The sequence below is a fragment of the Rhipicephalus microplus genome, chromosome 5 (genome assembly GCF_043290135.1).
Source record: "Rhipicephalus microplus isolate Deutch F79 chromosome 5, USDA_Rmic, whole genome shotgun sequence".
Lineage (NCBI taxonomy): Eukaryota > Metazoa > Arthropoda > Arachnida > Ixodida > Ixodidae > Rhipicephalus > Rhipicephalus microplus.
The window spans coordinates 157,066,035-157,083,019 of NC_134704.1; the positions used below are offsets into that span (position 1 = coordinate 157,066,035).

The following is a 16,985-nucleotide window of genomic DNA, read 5'->3' on the forward strand; positions in this document are numbered from 1 at the left end:
CACATTACTGCTCACCCAGTCTACACAAGCCATCAATTGAGTTTGTGATTGCTGCGCTTGCCTTTCACGGCCCCGACGGGCACGGGCAATGCATTGAGCCCAGCTACGATGGCCCCGACACAAGTGCTGCCACCTGCCGAAGGGAACGGAAGCGCAACTGAACCGTCGGTGCCCTCAACGGCCTTCGTTCACACACCTCTTATTATTCTTCCACCGTAGTGTGAACATTGTTCTGCTCGGGAAGTCCCTCAAACCTGCCGTCGTTGGGCTAATTGCGAGTGTGACGACCCTTTCTGATGTGGAACAAGTTGTGAACGCCGTAGAAGCAATCAAGGTTTGCTCAGGAGGACCGAGCATCAAGGAATATCCCAAAGCGGAGCCTCAGTGTGCTTATGGCGATCTTCTAGGAAAATGGAGGCATTCAAGGTGCACAATGACAGTGGCCGAAGGAAGTTTCTGCAAGGCTTGCAGCTCTCTTTGTGACACCCTCCGCATCCATACGTCTCGTCAGGTGGCCAGAAAGAAGGGACGGAGGGTGCTTCAGCGTGGTAGGATACCGGTGCAATCTATAAAGAAAGGGGAAAAATTGAAACACTCCGAAGGGCCAAGACGTCACTGACAGACGTCACTGACAAACGTCACTGACAAGGTCAAAGGCGCGCCTTTTTGGCAAGGAACAAGGTGCTATCGATGAAACTGAAGCAGTCGAAGAACAAGATGAAGTCGCTTCAAAATGAAGACCTCCAGCACCGCCTGCAGCAGCACGACATTCCGTCAGCACAGCTACTTCTCATTTCAGAGTGTCTTTCAGCAGCAAAATGCACAAATAAGAGAAATCGAAGATACACAGATGACTGGCTGTTACTGTGTCTCCTTCTTCGCAGTTCCTCTCGTACTCGTAGTTCCTCTCGTACTATCCGCAGTTCCTCTACGTACTCGTTCTTGAGGAACCTCCCTCTGCCCTGTGTCACCACCATCAGGAAATACGTCAGCATGATGGGACTGAAGTGCGGCTTTGATGAGCGGTTTCTGGCAGCCCTCACAACAAAGATGGCAACCAAGAGTGCTATGAAACGAAGAGAAATGCTGGTGCTTGATGAAATTCAAGTCAGGAAAGAACTGGCTGTGAATTCGAAGACCATGACATACTCCGGGTTAGTTGACCATGGGCAGGACGATGGAGACTGTAAGGAGCTTGCCGACCATGGACTTGTATTTGCTTTTGCTCCATTTGCTGACAGCTATCTCCAGCCTGTTGCAGTTTTTGCATCGAAAGGACCAACGAAAGGAACTGTGCTTTCACAGCTGCTCCTCTAATGCATCCTAAAACTTGAACAAGCTGGAATACGCATCGATGGAGTTGTTTGTGATGGTGCATCAACCAATCGTAGCATGTGGAAGCATTTCGGAGTTAGTGGTGTTTTGGAAAGTAACACCAACTCTTTTGAACACCCATCTGACAGTTCGAGGCAAGTTTACATGCTCTCAGATGCACCGCATTTATTTAAATGCATTAGAAACCGCCTCTACAGCAAAAAGGAGTTCCACATCAATGGGAAGTGTGTACGGTGGTCATGCTATGACGCTTTGTATGTAGGAGATACAAAGCACGCAGGGGATGAAAGAGCATGCCCGAAAATCACATACAATCATGTGAACCCTTCAAACATGTTGAAGATGAGAGTAAAGCTGGCAACGCAGATATTTAGCGAGTCTGTTGCCAAGGGGCTTCAGTTCTACGCTAAGCGGGGTGCGCCCCGCTTGTATGATGTGGACCCCACAGTGCAGTTTACTCTACTCATGAACAATCTGTTTGATGACTTGAATCGTCGGTTTCCGGCTGAGGGAGTGCGACTGGGTGGAAATGACTTCCAAGTCATTGAAGACGCGTTACAGTGGCTTGACAAATGGGAAGAAGAAGTTGTCAGTGGAAAAATTCACAAGGACTTCTTTTTGACCCCCTCTACTGCAGAAGGCCTCAGGGTGACTTTAAAGTCAGTTGTTCAACTGTCAAATTATCTACTGACTGAGTGTGGCTTTGACTACATCCTAACAGCAAAACTGAATCAAGACCGCCTCGAGTGTTTCTTCGGAACGTTTCGGCAAGCTGGAGGTCAGAACGAATCCCCTACGTTCCCTACATTTCTCCAGCTTTATCGCATGCTTTCCCTGTACACCCTTCTTAAACCACGAAAATTTGGGAACTGCACGGTAAATGCCGAAGAGAAAAGACCTTGCATCACTCTTGGTGATATGAGGTTGGCATTTCAGCCAGATGAGCAGCAATCGAGCAGGCTTGACAGCCTGAGAGCGAGACTCGATGGACTCATTGAGGTAGGAAGTTGGGAATGTGAAGATGTCCTGGAGCATGACTACAGGATGGCAGATACGGTAGATTGCATAATCTACTACGTCACCGGTTATCTTTGCAGAAATATTGGTAAAAAGACCGTGTGTGCTACTTGCAGAGATGGACTCATTAAACAAACTGGATTCTGTGGCATTACAGAGGCAGATCTGGTGAATTGCAAAACGCGTGGTAAGCTCATCCATCTAAACTTGAACATATACTACCTCCTGAAGGCAACGGAAAAGGAGTTCGCGAAACAGCCCAGCGACAACTGTGTGTACAATAAGACACTGGACCATGTGCTGCTTACATATCTTTTCATGTTCTCATGTTCCCTGCACAAAGCAGACGTAATGGCGAAGGTGCTGCACTACTACATTTGCATGAGGATGCGGCAGCACTGCAAGCAGCAGCGACAAAAGGAGGCAAAGAAAAGCCAAGAAATGAGGAAGTGGTCCAAGCTTGTCCGAGTTGCTCTGTGCTTTACAGTGACCTTGTGAAGGTGATCTTTACAGTGACCTAGCTGTGCTACAGTGACAGAAGTGACCTTGCTTTTTGCTTTGAAGGCACATTAAACAGGCAATAAGAATTGAGAGAATCTGTCCTATTATTTATATGCCACCGAAAGCATAAAATAAAAGTCCACCATTTTCTTATTTGCATTACCAACAAGTGAAATCCCCCAAAATACTATGGTCGCATGATTGATTCATGATACTTGCTAACATTCAGGAAGTTCAAGTAGCTTGTTAGTCTTCGTAAATTAGACTCGGAAACCAACAAAAGCGTCTTCCCGGAAACCCGCTAGCGGTAGCGTATGTATTTATTGTAAACTGAAGTAGGAAGTTTTAGCAGACGATGTTTCGAGCGCGGAAGGCGAAATGCGCGAGACACCGCGAACTGCCCGTTGCGACTGTGCTGATGATCGTTGTGAGCGCCAGCAGCTAGCGAGATCTGTCGAACTAGTTGCGCGGCAAGCCCTAGTTTGCGATGTAAGGAAAAATCTACGATCATAATGAACCCCAATGGCTTTTATTTGCGGCTTAGCAAGCCGCAAGCCCTCCGTCCTGACAGGGCCGCTTCGCGAAGCGACGGGCCGGAGTTTGTGGCGCCATCTGCTATCGCGCCGGAGAACTCCGTCCATTACAGGGCCACGCTACAGGAGCGCTGTTCGGTCACCTCTCCTTCTTACACCGTGTGCTTAGCACATACATCGACTGGCTACGGTGGTGTCTCTGGGAAGCGGGCCTTCGAGAACACATATTGATGTGGGTCGGAACACCTCTGTCAGCAGACTTGACGACCGTGCGGTGGGTGCAGGTCATTGCGAGGGGTCCACGATAGCAAGCGTCTACACAACGAGCTCGGGGCTCCAATTTATGACTTCAAGTGCTCGCCACGGACTGCGACTCTTCTGCGCTAAATGGCCCGACGACTGGAGGCATTCGAGCGTTGTGCCCAAATTGTGGGATGTGACCTTTGCCTGAGAACACCGTGCATGAACTTATGAAGACCCCGTGCAGCAGTGTTTATAACAGACACATCGGGAGCGTAGGGAAAGAAACGAATTCCGGAGCGTGCTGAGTGCACATGGTGAATAAACCAACTGCATACAAACAGTCGGAGTCTCATTCTCAGCAGCGACATACGAGAGCCTGCTTTGTCGGTTCGCACCGAAGAAAGGGGCACACACACGAACTTCACAGGCGCAGTTGACAGGATGTCCTGCTGAGAAGATCGGAACAACATCCATTGTGATGGAAGAGCAGACACGGGCTGACTCCAGGGTGACGGACTCATCTGGGGCGTGAGCTGACGAGGCTGTAGCCGCTACTGCTGGAAGCACAAGGTGCGCAGGTGGGTGTTGAATTTCTCTATTGGCTGACAGCTTGTTATGACCAGTGGGTATAACTTGCGTAGTGGCGGGGTGGGGCAAATGGAACCCGACCAAAGTGGGGGGCTGACGGATGTGGGCTTGAACGTTGAGATGACTAGGGTCACAGGAGAGCCTTCAGGGGGGTCAGGCTCCGACTAGATGACAATGTTACAAATGCAGCAACGCGTTACGGAGATGGAAATAGCAATGGGATGGCTTAGAAATAACAGTGCCAATGCCGCTGCAAATGCCGAGAACACAGAGGCAGCTCGGAGTGAGGACAGGAGGAGGAAGTACACGAGCCTGTTAAAGGACGTGTTGCTGCCCATGCCTACGCAGGTATGGCTCGTTCTGTCATGGTTCGACGACATCGAGGCCACATTTGATTGCTATGATGTACCACTTGAGTGGAGAGCGGGGCTCATGTTGCCCCGACTAAACAAGAGAGCCAGGAGCTTGCTTGTTCGACTCAGTGCAGTTGAAAGGAAGGATTTTAACATGCTTAAAGAAACAGTGCTCAAAGGTCCCAGACTGTCTTCCACAGAGTATTGCCGCCTTTTTACTCAATCGAAAAAATGACAGATGGGACATAGTCACAATTTGCAGTGAGGCTTGAAGATTACCTAATTTACTGCCCTAATGGCTACAAAGTTGGTAAGGTCGGACAATTCAGAAATTTAATAGTAACTGACAGGCCTCGCGACACTTTGGGTACAAAAGCCCGTGCATTCGTCATTCAAAACGAAACCCCGAGCAAGATAATGCTTCCTTTGGAGGCCGCCGAAAAGGCAGAAAGCTTCATTGAGAGTAAGAGAGGGTTATAGAGTAAGTATTATACATGTGGTAAAAATTGAGTTTTTACGTTTGTAATTTTTTTAAACAATGTAAAAGCTTGCTGAGTCGCCATCTCTTGAAAGTTCCCCCTTGATCTTTTCCAATCAGTCCGAGCCAAAGCTCCTGCAAACAGTCAACCAATTAATGGCAGAGTGATGGCAAACTATAGGCGCTTTCTCTTTCGAGGGGGCTCCAAAGACGAGCATCCCTTTGTCGGTGTGTCAAGGCCTGAAGTACGTGGCACAGATTCAGCTAACTTACGGAAAGTGGCTTGCAATAAGCGTTTCGCCTCCAACAGTGTTTGAACATCACGACAGCTGTTAAGGAGGGAACTGCACTTCTCCCATTCCTCGGTTATACTTTTGCGCAACTCTGATAGTGAGGGACCAAGAACCAAAGCGATTGCAGGCTGTGAGGGCACTTCACCAATGATTGATTCAATCAAGGGAATGTCCGACTCTGATACTGCTGGGCCAAAAGGCTGTGGCGACACTTCGGACGAGCTGGGCTCATTGACAAGAGGAATCTCAGAACCTGTTCCTGCTTGTGGACAGCTTCCAAGTGTACTTTGCAGTTGATTGAGGTAACTCTGCGAAAGAGAGGAAAAGCCCCACCTGTCACTGTACTTGAAAACAACACAAAAGTGTTTGCAGGGATACTTATGCTTCCTGAAGTCAGGGCAGGTACACGATGGCTTTGTGAAGTCAACTATGTACACATCATCATCACTCCTTTCAGAATGAACAGAGAACATGCCTTCAATGGGCAGCTCTTTCATGTCTGTGTGGGTGTATTCCTCTGCATTAACAAGCCGCCTCAACATATGTTTAACAAACCCGTGAGGCCGATTGCGCAGGTATGCAGGAACATTTTCACTGTAATGTCCGCACACTGATGACTGCCTCCTTGCTTCCTCATAAAATTTTGTTTCTTTGTCAGGAAGGTAGCCATGAATGACAGGTGTGATACGGAATGTTAACGAACGTTTCCTACTGTCCATATTATGGCTAAAAGCTTCAATGTTCTCGAATCCATGGTTATGAGAGCTGCAGTCGGCGATTCTAAGGTATACTCGTGTTTCTTTGGTCACAGCCTGCTGCTTCCTGAGAGCCTCCTGCAGCTGCTTGGCCTTGTCCGCTTTCAGACGACCCTGTCTTGTCTGGCCGCATGGCTGGGGTACGTCCACCTAGAAAGTAGGCATTGTCACATATATTGAGCCTACTTCACAGTTTAAGACAGTGTGCCAAGATAGGGTAAGAAGGAAGCACTGAAAGAAGAACACAAATTTTATTTCTATTTTTCCCGAATGTGTACACGTGGGAATGAACAGAGGATGAAAAATCAAAAGAGTACAAGACATATAGTCTCAGCTTGAATGCCGAGACTCTCCGTGTGGTACATTTCGTTATGGTATGCATTTTCTTGCTATTTTTCACGTGCATAATGACACAAGGTGACTTCAAATTACGCACGCTAGCAAATACTTGTGCCTTCTAGATGATTTGCGACGCACAAGCCTGTAGGACCCAGCTGCGCGCGAACCGTGTTGGGAAAAAAGACGAACGTAGAAGAAGAGGCAGAAGGGAATCCTCGAGACAATCTAGCTGTGTTATTATTCTCGGGCACAAGTTCGCCCAGCGTACGTTAGCGTATTAAAAGAGTTTATTGAAGAGTGCGTTACAAATCTGGTGGAGGTGCTGGGTATGATGCCAAGCCCCTCTCGAGTGACGGAGCACAGTCCAGAACCACAGCGATTTCGACCCAACGAGCTGACACCTGTTCATCAGCGCTGCAGTCGACGCCTACGTGGTGACGGTCCTAAATTTTCACCTTTATCGACTTCGCTTGGAACATCAACGGCTGTGAACGGGTACGCAACTGACATGACAGCTCAGGTCACTCCAGCCAACATTGTAGTAAACCAGCCAATGCTACCAAAGCCTTTCCACGGCGAAAGCTACGAGGACGCAGAGGACTGGATTGAGCACTTTGAACGTGTCGCAAAGGCTAACGGATATGGGGAAGAGCACAAACTTGGAAGTGTCTACTTCGCACTGGAAGATAGCGCACGAACGTGGTATGAAAACCACGAAGCCACCTTCCGGTCATGGAATGATTTTCGACGGGAGCTGCTCGCTGCTTTCCCGAACACAGACCGCAAAGAGAGAGCTGAAGCTGCGCTCCAGACAAGAAATCAGCGCAATAACGAAACTGTCGCCATGTATGTGGAAGACATGTCTCGCTTATTCCACCGAGCGGATTCAAATATGAGCGCAGACAGGAAGCTGCGCCATCTGATGCGAGGCGTGAAGCAAGAACTCTTTGCCGGACTAATTCGAAGCCCGCCGCGCACCGTCGCCGAGTTTCGTTCCGAGGCTACTACAATGGAAAGGACGCTACAACAGCGAGCAAGGGTATACAACCGGGATGCGATCGTCGCTTCCTTGGACTTGTTGCCACCAGCCTTCGGTAACGGCATGGAAGCACTACGCGAGCTGGTGCGGTCTGTTGTGCGAGAAGAGCTGCAGAGGCAGCATCTTGACCAGAACACTCCAATGATTTCGTCTCTGGCCGATGTGATCCGTGAGGAGGTCAGGCAGGTGGTACGCGAACCTTCGAGCAACGCACAGCCAGGGCCGCCACTACAACAGCAGACGAGAATGACGTATGCTGATGTCCTACTACGAGGACCTCCAGGACGTGCGGACGTCGCGGTGGCTACACCTATGCAGTACCCGATGCCGCCGAGCACCCTGCAGCCAACGCCAGAGAGGAGACTAAGAAAGAGCGATGTCTGGCGCACCCCCGACAGGATACCGCTGTGTTACCACTGTGGGGAGCCTGGTCATCTCTACCGAACGTGCCACTACCGCCAGGCAGGACTACGTGGTTTTCCTGTTAATGCACCTCGACCACAAAATGGTGAACGTCCCTTCGAAATTGAAGAATACCTGTCAGGTCGTCAAACCTCAAGTGGCTTCCAACGACACCGACCTCGGGCAACGACAACGGGGAGGTATAGATCGCCTAGCCCCCGACCTTCAGCAAGCTCCCCAAGGTCTCGTTCCCCAAGCCCACATCGGGAAAACTAGAGTCAGCGACCTGTGGAGGCAAGGCTGACACGGCTGACAAAAGAGGAAATGCCTTTCGTATGGCTTGCCGAACAAGAGGATGCCTTCAATGAACTACGAAAGTGCTTTCAAAGCCATCCTGTTCTGGCGCATTTTGACGAGGAAGCGGAAACCGATATCCACACAGATGCAAGCAATTTAGGTCTTGGGGCCGTGCTCATCCAATGGCAAAACGGTCAAGAACGAGTCATTGCGTATGCCAGTCGCACTCTTTCGAAAGCTGAGGTGAACTACTCAGCGACCGAGAAAGAATGTCTTGCCGTGGTATGGGCTATCAGCAAGTTTCGACGATATTTATATGGCAGGCCTTTTCGGGCTACAAGCGACCATCATTCGCTATGCTGGCTGGCTAATCTCAAGGACCCATGTGGACGGCTTGCACGATGGAGCTTGCGATTACAGGAGTATGATATCACGCTTGTGTACAAGTCCGGTCGCAAGCACAGTGATGCGGACTGCTTGTCACGTGCTCCGATTCAACCTGCTGCTTCTGCTTCCACCGAGGATGGTGAAGATTTTATTTTCTTGGGAGCTGTGACACCATCAGAGATGGCACTTCAGCAGCGATCCGACCCTGAGATACTCCTCTTGATCAAGTACCTACAAGGACAGTCTGTCGATGTTCCACGACCTTTTGTCCGCGGCTTGTCAGCGTTTGTTCTACGAAACAACATCCTGTATAAAAGGAACTTTGACAACAATACAGCGACATTCCTGCTTGTCGTCCCTTCACCTCTGCGACCAGAGGTTTTGGAGGCTTGCCACGACGATCCATCAGCTGGACACTGAGGAGTAAGCAGAACGTTAGCACGCATCCGCACTAAATACTACTGGCCGAAGTTGCTTAGCTCTGTACGACACTATGTCAGAACCTGCCGGGACTGCCAAAGACGTAAGACGCCACCGCTAAAACCAGCAGGTCTCCTTCAACCGATAGAACCACCAGAAGCCCCATTCACACAAGTGGGAATGGACTTACTGGGCCCATTTCCTACGTCGTCATCGGGAAAACGGTGGATAATAGTAGCCACCGACTATTTAACCAGATATGCCGAGACAGCTACTCTTGTTAAAGGATCAGCCGTTGAAGTAGCCGAATTTTTCGTCTCCAACATAGTACTGCGGCACGGAGCTCCAAAAGCGTTGATCACGGACCGAGGGACTGCGTTTACGGCCGACCTGATGAAATGTATCATGAAATTGACGCACACCAGTCATAGAAAAACGACGGCAAATCATCCTCAAGCAAATGGTCTTACGGAACGACTGAACAGAACAGTGGCTGATATGTTGTCAATGTACGTTGATATAGAACACCGTACTTGGGATAAAATATTACCCTATGCAACATTCGCCTATAACACTGCGATGCAAGAGACAACACGGATGACGCCATTCCAACTTGTTTTTGGCCGGACGGTAACGACACCTTTAGATGCAATGTTACCTTTTGACGAGACGCCCGAGAATTACTATGACGTTCACGACTACATACAAAGAGCAGAAGAAGCCAGACAGCTGGCACGATATCGCATTCTCCAACAGCAGAAAACCGACACGCATCGATACAATCTGCGAAGAAGAGACGTCCAGTACGCACCAGGAGACAGAGTATGGGTGTGGATTCCTGTACGAGTACGTGGCCTGTCAGAAAAACTGCTTCGCCGCTATTTCGGTCCGTACAGAGTGCTCCGTCGCGTCGGCTCGCTCAACTACGAAGTTATGCCAGAGGGACAGGATATTCAATCCCGACGGCGGCATCGCATGGAAACTGTGCATGTCGTCAGGATGAAACCATATCACGACAGGCAATGAAACGCTGAAGATACAACGTTCTTTGACGTTAACGACATCCCCAACTAGGGTTTGTGAATGACTGTCATGCGACCAGTTTGACACAAGCATGGGGACGATGCACTCTGGAAAGGGGGGCAATAACACAAGGTGACTTCAAATTACGCACGCTAGCAAATACTTGTGCCTTCTAGATGATTTGCGACGCACAAGCCTGTGGGACCCAGCTGCGCGCGAACCGTGTTGGGAAAAAAGACGAACGTAGAAGAAGAGGCAGAAGGGAATCCTCGAGACAATCTAGCTGTGCTATTATTATCGGGCACAAGTTCTCCCAGCGTACGTTAGCGTATTAAAAGAGTTTATTGAAGAGTGCGTTACAATATATATATATATATATATATATATATATATATATATATATATATATATATATATATATATATATATATATATATATTTATTTATTTATTTATTTATATGATGAGACTTTTTTCCGGCTACCGTAATTAAAGTTATAAACCTCGAGAATAGTGCAGTATAGGAAACAAAACAATATTTATTTAATCCTAACAGTTTCAGCAGGTGAACCAGCCTTCTTCGGAGGATCTAAGCGAAATTATTGAAGTTCCCGCGTTCTGTTTGCGTTTCAACAACCACAGGGAACACGTAAAGGGCCTCCCCAATTTGCCGTTCTCCAAACATATCAACCTTCCTGGTCACTCTTTCGAACGCGTGTCATACTTGTACAATTCGTCTTGCAGAACACACCGTAGCGCGAACAGCAGGAGTCATACTTTATAAAGAAATTCAGATCACTTACCCACGAAATCAACGAGAGCCCTGGCCGACTGACGTGCCTCCGCGAAGTTTCGTGAAACACAGAAAGTGAATTACTCAATTTATTTATACATATGTGAAGTCGCACACATAGGATGATCAATATAGCGCGTGAAAATAAACGAATTCGATGCTACGTGCACCAACCGGTGTGTGTTAGTATTATTACTTTATTTTCATTTTTAAGTACTTCTTTTATACTATATTAATTTTTTTATTATTTTTTGTTTACATTTTTGTTTATTCATCCTTTAAAGAATACCCATTAATTTATTTTTAGTATGACTGGTTGTACACTTTTCTGCAAGAGAGGGCAGATGGGTGAGGGGGAGAGGGAAAATTAGCTTTCCACCCTGGCCAATATCTTCCTAAAGCTGGAGCGGGTCGTATGCTTCTCGAACCACGTGAACTTTAACTCAATCTATGTGTGGGATGCGAGTAAGCGGCAATATGTTTCACTTTTTCCCTTTTCCTTGGTCGCCTCCACTGGTGGCGCGTCTTATCTATCCTTAGTAACAATGCAAGGATTACGCGCCTTTTTCTGGCGGCTCTCCGTCGCTCCTTTTTTCTTCCTCTCTTTCTTCTTCTTGTCTGTTGCTGCCTCGTTCGCCCGTTTCTCTCGTTTTTTCTTTTTCTTTTTTTCGTTTTGGGGGTCTTCAAACTGTGAGGGTGGCCCTCTGCAACGGGAACTTGTATCATTTCACTTAGATCCTCCGAAGAAGGCAGGTCCATTAGCCGAAACTGTTAGGATTAAATAAATATTTTATTGTTTTGTTTCCTATGCTGCACTATTCTCGAAGTTTATATATATATATATATATATATATATATATATATATATATATATATTACTGTAAATAGTGGCAATAAACTTTCAATTTTGAGTTAAAAAGTTCTATCTTCTGTTCATTCATCACTTTGTCTTTATCTTGAAGTACCATTTTAAATCATATTAATTATTGACCAACTAGCCAAAACAAACCTGTTTAAAGCAAACAGTAACAAGTTTTTAGGTGCCCCACTTTATGCCAAACAAGTTTGTCTGCATAGTGCACTGGGGTCAACAGAAAAAGCTGATATTAGGGAGTTTTAGCGGACCATTCCTTAGCCCCGATAACGATACCGTAACGATACACAACATGTGTTCAAGACTGTCATAGAGGAGAGGAGGCATCGTTATCTGATCCCTCTACTAAAGCCCCCTACTATCAGCAGAAGCAATAATAGTGGACATCCGCTACAAATTATTCATGAGCCACTACGAGGACAATGTGTATTTTTTAAAACTGCTTGTTTTCTGTTGGTTTGCACAGACCTAAGTGCCATGTTAAAGGTCCCCAGAAAATAACCCACGAATATTCTTAGTTGTGGTTGTATATTCAAGTACCTTATAACCTGGATACAATTCAATCCATTTCAAGGTCATTGTTGCTCCACAGCCCTTCTTCTTTGTTCCTTGAAGATTCATTCGCTTCTTTTCACGCACCTCCTTTGGCCAGTCAATGATGTTGGAACCCTGTGAATAAAATCAAAAATATTGATTTCTGGAGCAAACCTGGAGTAACCTAACCTATAGTAACATAACGCTGAGTGAGGAGTTATCTTTCTTCCTCTCTCCTTCTTGCAATCTCCCCCATCTCATTCCTATGTACACATAGGAATGGGATGGCAGCAAACCAGTCACACTGGTCTGGTTGACCTCCTTGCCTTTCCTTCTCTAGCATACTCTCTCTCTCTCTCTCTACACTGCCTGCACATAATCTTAGAATAGGAAAGCTTCTGGATACCTGCACGAGACTGAAACATTTGTAACAGGCCCATAACCAGGATTTTTATTTGGGGGGGAAAGGGGGTACACTTCTTGAAGGCCATGAAAAACCTATACTTTTATTATTTATGTACGGCAAAACAGCCCACTTCATTCGAATTTTCGAGGAGGGGAGGGGGCAAGTCCTTTAGCTCTTCCTTCGTCTGGCTGACTGGTTGTGAAGCAAAACGGCCATTTGAGCTAGTTGGTAGCATTTCATTATGAAAGATACACATAAGGTGCAGTACTCAACACGGCCTGGAGAAGAGAACACTCAAGTCCGTGTTCTTCTCTCCTCAAGTCGGTGTTAAGTACTGCGCCCCACTTCTATCTTCTATAATGACTGCCTATGAGCCTGCTTCGCAAGCACGTAACCATAAGACATACCAGGTCCTTTTTTTTCTGTAGAGTCTTCTTATAGTATTCCGTTCCGAATACGCAGACTTTGACGGTTTCCTTGACAACACGAAATGGCACATTGTCCAGGGAGATCCTACAGCCGGAGTGGATCATAGAGAAGACGACATTGGCTGCAAAAAAAAAAAAACAGTAACAATAAATACGATTTAATGACTGTGCCTAGTTTTGTGCACGGCCGAGGGCAATGTCAGGTCTAGTTTTTGTGTAATGGATGCAACGAAACATAAAAATGCGCTGCCTCCGCCAAGGCTCTCCTCAATGAAAATAAATATGATTATATTTACAAATCAAGCAAACTTATTTGTGTTGTTTTAAGACGGAACATCTTAAAAGCAGCACTAACATGCTATAGTTTGGCTGGGCCTTGCGACTTACAAAAAGCTTGCCGGTGACACGTACATCAGCATCTCATATACAGAGTTACACATCAGGCATATGCCTCGCTCTTCATGCCTAATTCACACTTCTAGCAGGACGAAGGATGGCACACACGACCATGGCCCGGCATGGAGTTCAGCCAAACTGAACATGGTGTCTCGTGTTGCGCACCTGATTGCTTTTTCAATTTGCAAAGAAAAAAAGGCACAGGTGCATACAAAACAAACGACCACGTGCGGCTATTCTTAGAATTCAGAGCATTTATGTAAACATCACAGGGGCAGACTTGTTACTTTCTTTAAAATGACGATTTGCATGCAAGCGCCTATCTAATGATGACTGAAACCTAAAAATAACAGTCAAGTTCCAATTACGTTTACCAGAATTTCTAAACTTCGGGTCATAGCCCAGTAACCCAAGCAACGCTCCACTACTAAAACCTAATGAAATTGGTGCCAGGAAAACTTTGAACCGGTAACCAGAACAATGATAACCTGATCTTCCAAAATAGTGCTGCACTAAGTGGCTGCTTGGGCTAGTTGGTATAGCATACTTAAGGTTTAACAGCACAAAAAATACACGGCAGACAGGAAAAGGAGGAGACAAGCGCTGCACGGACACTAATTATTAGGGAGCTTTACAATAACGTTCGCAGGCGCTGCGGACATAGCAGGCACCATATGAGTTTTAGAATAATGTTTACCCCTACTGGGGAATAATCTAGAGACTTTAGCTGCCCCGCAAACTCAAATGCACGGAAACTACACATGGCCTCGACCATAGAGTTTCTCACAATCATACCTAGAGGGATATGTGGCGCTAGTGAGCTGCTGGATGAAAGAGATTGATGGGATACGTGAGCTTCGGACTTCATTCGAATTTGTATACCTCGAAGATGCATCTGGCTTCACGGTAAAATGATTGATTTCTTACTAAGAGCACGTAATAAGCTATTTATTTTTGTTATTGCACAAAAACACGTATTTAACACTAGAACCTTATACATTGATGTACAATTTTACGAAGCATAAGAAGTAACCAACAGCCGCTAAACTTCCACACACGACAAGCAAGCGTTCTCTCCACCACTTCTAAGCCGCCTGTTTCTTTCTTTCGCCATTTGATAGTGCCGTCAAGGTAAATGGACTTTTATTTTAGAATATAATAAGTGCGAATGAGATCAGCCTATAAATTTTGTTTTAGTAAAGCTTCATTTATGCAGTCGTATTCTCTTTTGAGCCGAAGCCTTGCTGAACACCAGCCAACACAAGCCTCGCACAGACACATATACCATCATTCCCAGCGCTCCAACATCACCCCTTAAGAAATTCGCATAGACGGTAGTGCTACATTTCCCTCTAGGTATTTGTGAGAAACTCTATGGCTTCGACACCAAGGAGGTTTAAAGGAAATAGCTGGAGTGAAAGCTCCTGCAATGCTTTACCAGCAGTAGTGAAGTCAGCTTTTGCCCTCCAAAGATCTCAGAAACATGCTTCTTTTCTGGAGGAGCCGACTTTGACAAAAAGTGGCTTTAACTTCTTAGTCTAAAGGTTATGTTAATTATAAATTAAAATATAGTTGTTTTCGAAGAAATACTCAGCAGAGACTGGTGGTAGTGACTTGATCTTCAATAAAATTTGCCTCGAATTCAAGGCTTCCAAGAGAAAACTAGTAACACAAGGGCGCACTTTGAGCAATACCTGACCCGAAAAATTGCCACGTTAAACTCGTTGGGCGTGCGCGGAAAACGCTCTTTTGTCAGCGTTCGTGTTTAATTGTGTGAGAACGGCTCTCGCCGACGCGTGCATCCAGCGTTACGGCGTCGTCCCTTTGGCGTCTCACCCACAGTCAGGATTCCCGGGGCTTCGGCCGATAAGTCACCAACCCCTGGGGCCCCTGAGAGGATGGGGTCGAGGCCAGTACGCACCCCACCAAAAGAACATCTTTTCACGTTTACTGTTCTTGAAGGCGTGGTCTCCATCGATGAGATCATCGAGTGTCTCGAAGAGATGACCGATAGGGAATGAGTGCTGTTCCTGCAACACCTCGGTGCTTTGAAGTTCTTTGTAGCGACAAGGACAGCGGAACAAGCCATCAAGCTCATGGTGAATGAAGGTTTTGTCCTTCAGAAGAAAAAAGTTCAAGTGGAAGTCGTCGGCCATACCAAGTTTGTTTGTGAGTGTGTATAGGTTGCCGCCGTACATGTCCGACGACGCGGTTGTCTCTGCTTTGCAGCCTTTCGGCAAAGTACGTCGTATAACATATTGTAACGGGCTAGTAAAAGGCAGAGAAGAGAAGGAGAGGAAGACGAAGAGTCTTGGCAAGATCGCAGTGCGCTGTCGCGAACGACCATCGCTCACCTCTTGTAAATAAGCCATTTCATCACAGCTCGCTGTAACAGTTGAGGTGGAGGTGCTGGGTAATCGACACCCGAAGACGAAGGCTGAACCGCAAGTTCTTCGACAAAGCCGTCGCCTTGCTGGACTTCCACCGAATCCATCTGGGCTGGACATGTCCCACAAATCAGATGACCACCAACCCCTCTCGACTTCTGCGCCGACCAGTTCGGCTCAACAACTGAGAGATGTTCGTCCTTTCGCCGGCAGACCTGATGAAGACATGTAGGCTTGGCTCATCCATTACAAACGGGTGAGCACCGCCAACAAATGGGATGCTGCTTCTCAGCTTCTGTACATCGCGTTTTCTGACGGATACTGCATCAATGAGGTACGAGAATCGGGAGGAAACACTAACGACGTGGGATTTGTTTCTGAAAGAGCTTTTCGGCGACCCAACAACGAAGAAGAAAAGAGCAGAACAGACGCTAATGCAACGCGCTCAAGTGCCAGGTGAAGCTTGCATGACCTACATTGAGGAAGTAATAAAGCTATGTAAGATCACTGACTCCAGAATGTCTGAGGAAGACAAAGTCGGGCACATTCTTAAAGGAATCGCCGAGGATGTTTACAGTTTCCTCATCGCGAAAGACACCATGACATCTGTCCCCGATGTCATTCGCCATTGCCGCACTTTTGAGCAACTGAAGACGAGGCGCATCACTCCGAAGTTCGGCAGGCTAGCCAATGTGACGACTATCGCGAGTATAGACAGCAACCAGGCAAATAGTACGCGAAGAACACCGCCTGTACGCGCAAGTGGCACACCACCCAAGCGCTCATCCCCCCTACCTGCCAACAGAGTTCGAGCGAAACATTGCTTCTTTCTCCTTGCAACGAGTGACGGAGGACATTGAGGATTCTAATACCACACCTCAGTATCAGCCACGTCTCTACGATAGAGGCCCTGCCTATGACGCTCGATCACGACGAGGACAGCCGCGTTCTTATACTCAGGACTCTTAGCCTGACTACGTCCCGCTGTGGCAAGGACAGTACCGACCCTACTACCAAGATGCAACTTACGACGAATACAATGGATTCCAAAGAATTGCAGAAACTCGTTCGCCTGATAACAAACTTCCTCGCCGACAGCAGCGGCCAGAATTCGTTCCGATGAATATAGTATAAAACGTGACCCTACCGTGTGCTACAACTGTGG

The 16,985-nt window shown here is 47.0% G+C and overlaps 1 protein-coding gene across 2 annotated transcripts in view; it reads right to left on the reverse strand.

Moving 5' to 3' along the window:
• Positions 1 to 1,544: 1,544 nt before the first annotated feature.
• Positions 1,545 to 16,985, reverse strand: part of LOC119173651 (uncharacterized) — a 29,540-nt gene continuing 14,099 nt past the window's right edge. The window contains exons 2-4 of one of the 2 annotated variants that reach the window (XM_075896106.1): positions 13,017 to 13,159; positions 12,210 to 12,338; positions 1,545 to 6,246 (exon numbers count right to left, since the gene is read on the reverse strand). In XM_075896106.1, the coding sequence (XP_075752221.1) occupies positions 5,224 to 6,246; positions 12,210 to 12,338; positions 13,017 to 13,159 (1,295 nt within the window). In that variant the 3' untranslated portion in view covers positions 1,545 to 5,223. Of the gene's footprint in view, positions 6,247 to 11,027; positions 11,500 to 12,209; positions 12,339 to 13,016; positions 13,160 to 16,985 lie in introns of those variants that run through there. The other variant, XM_075896107.1, reaches the window with a different exon arrangement.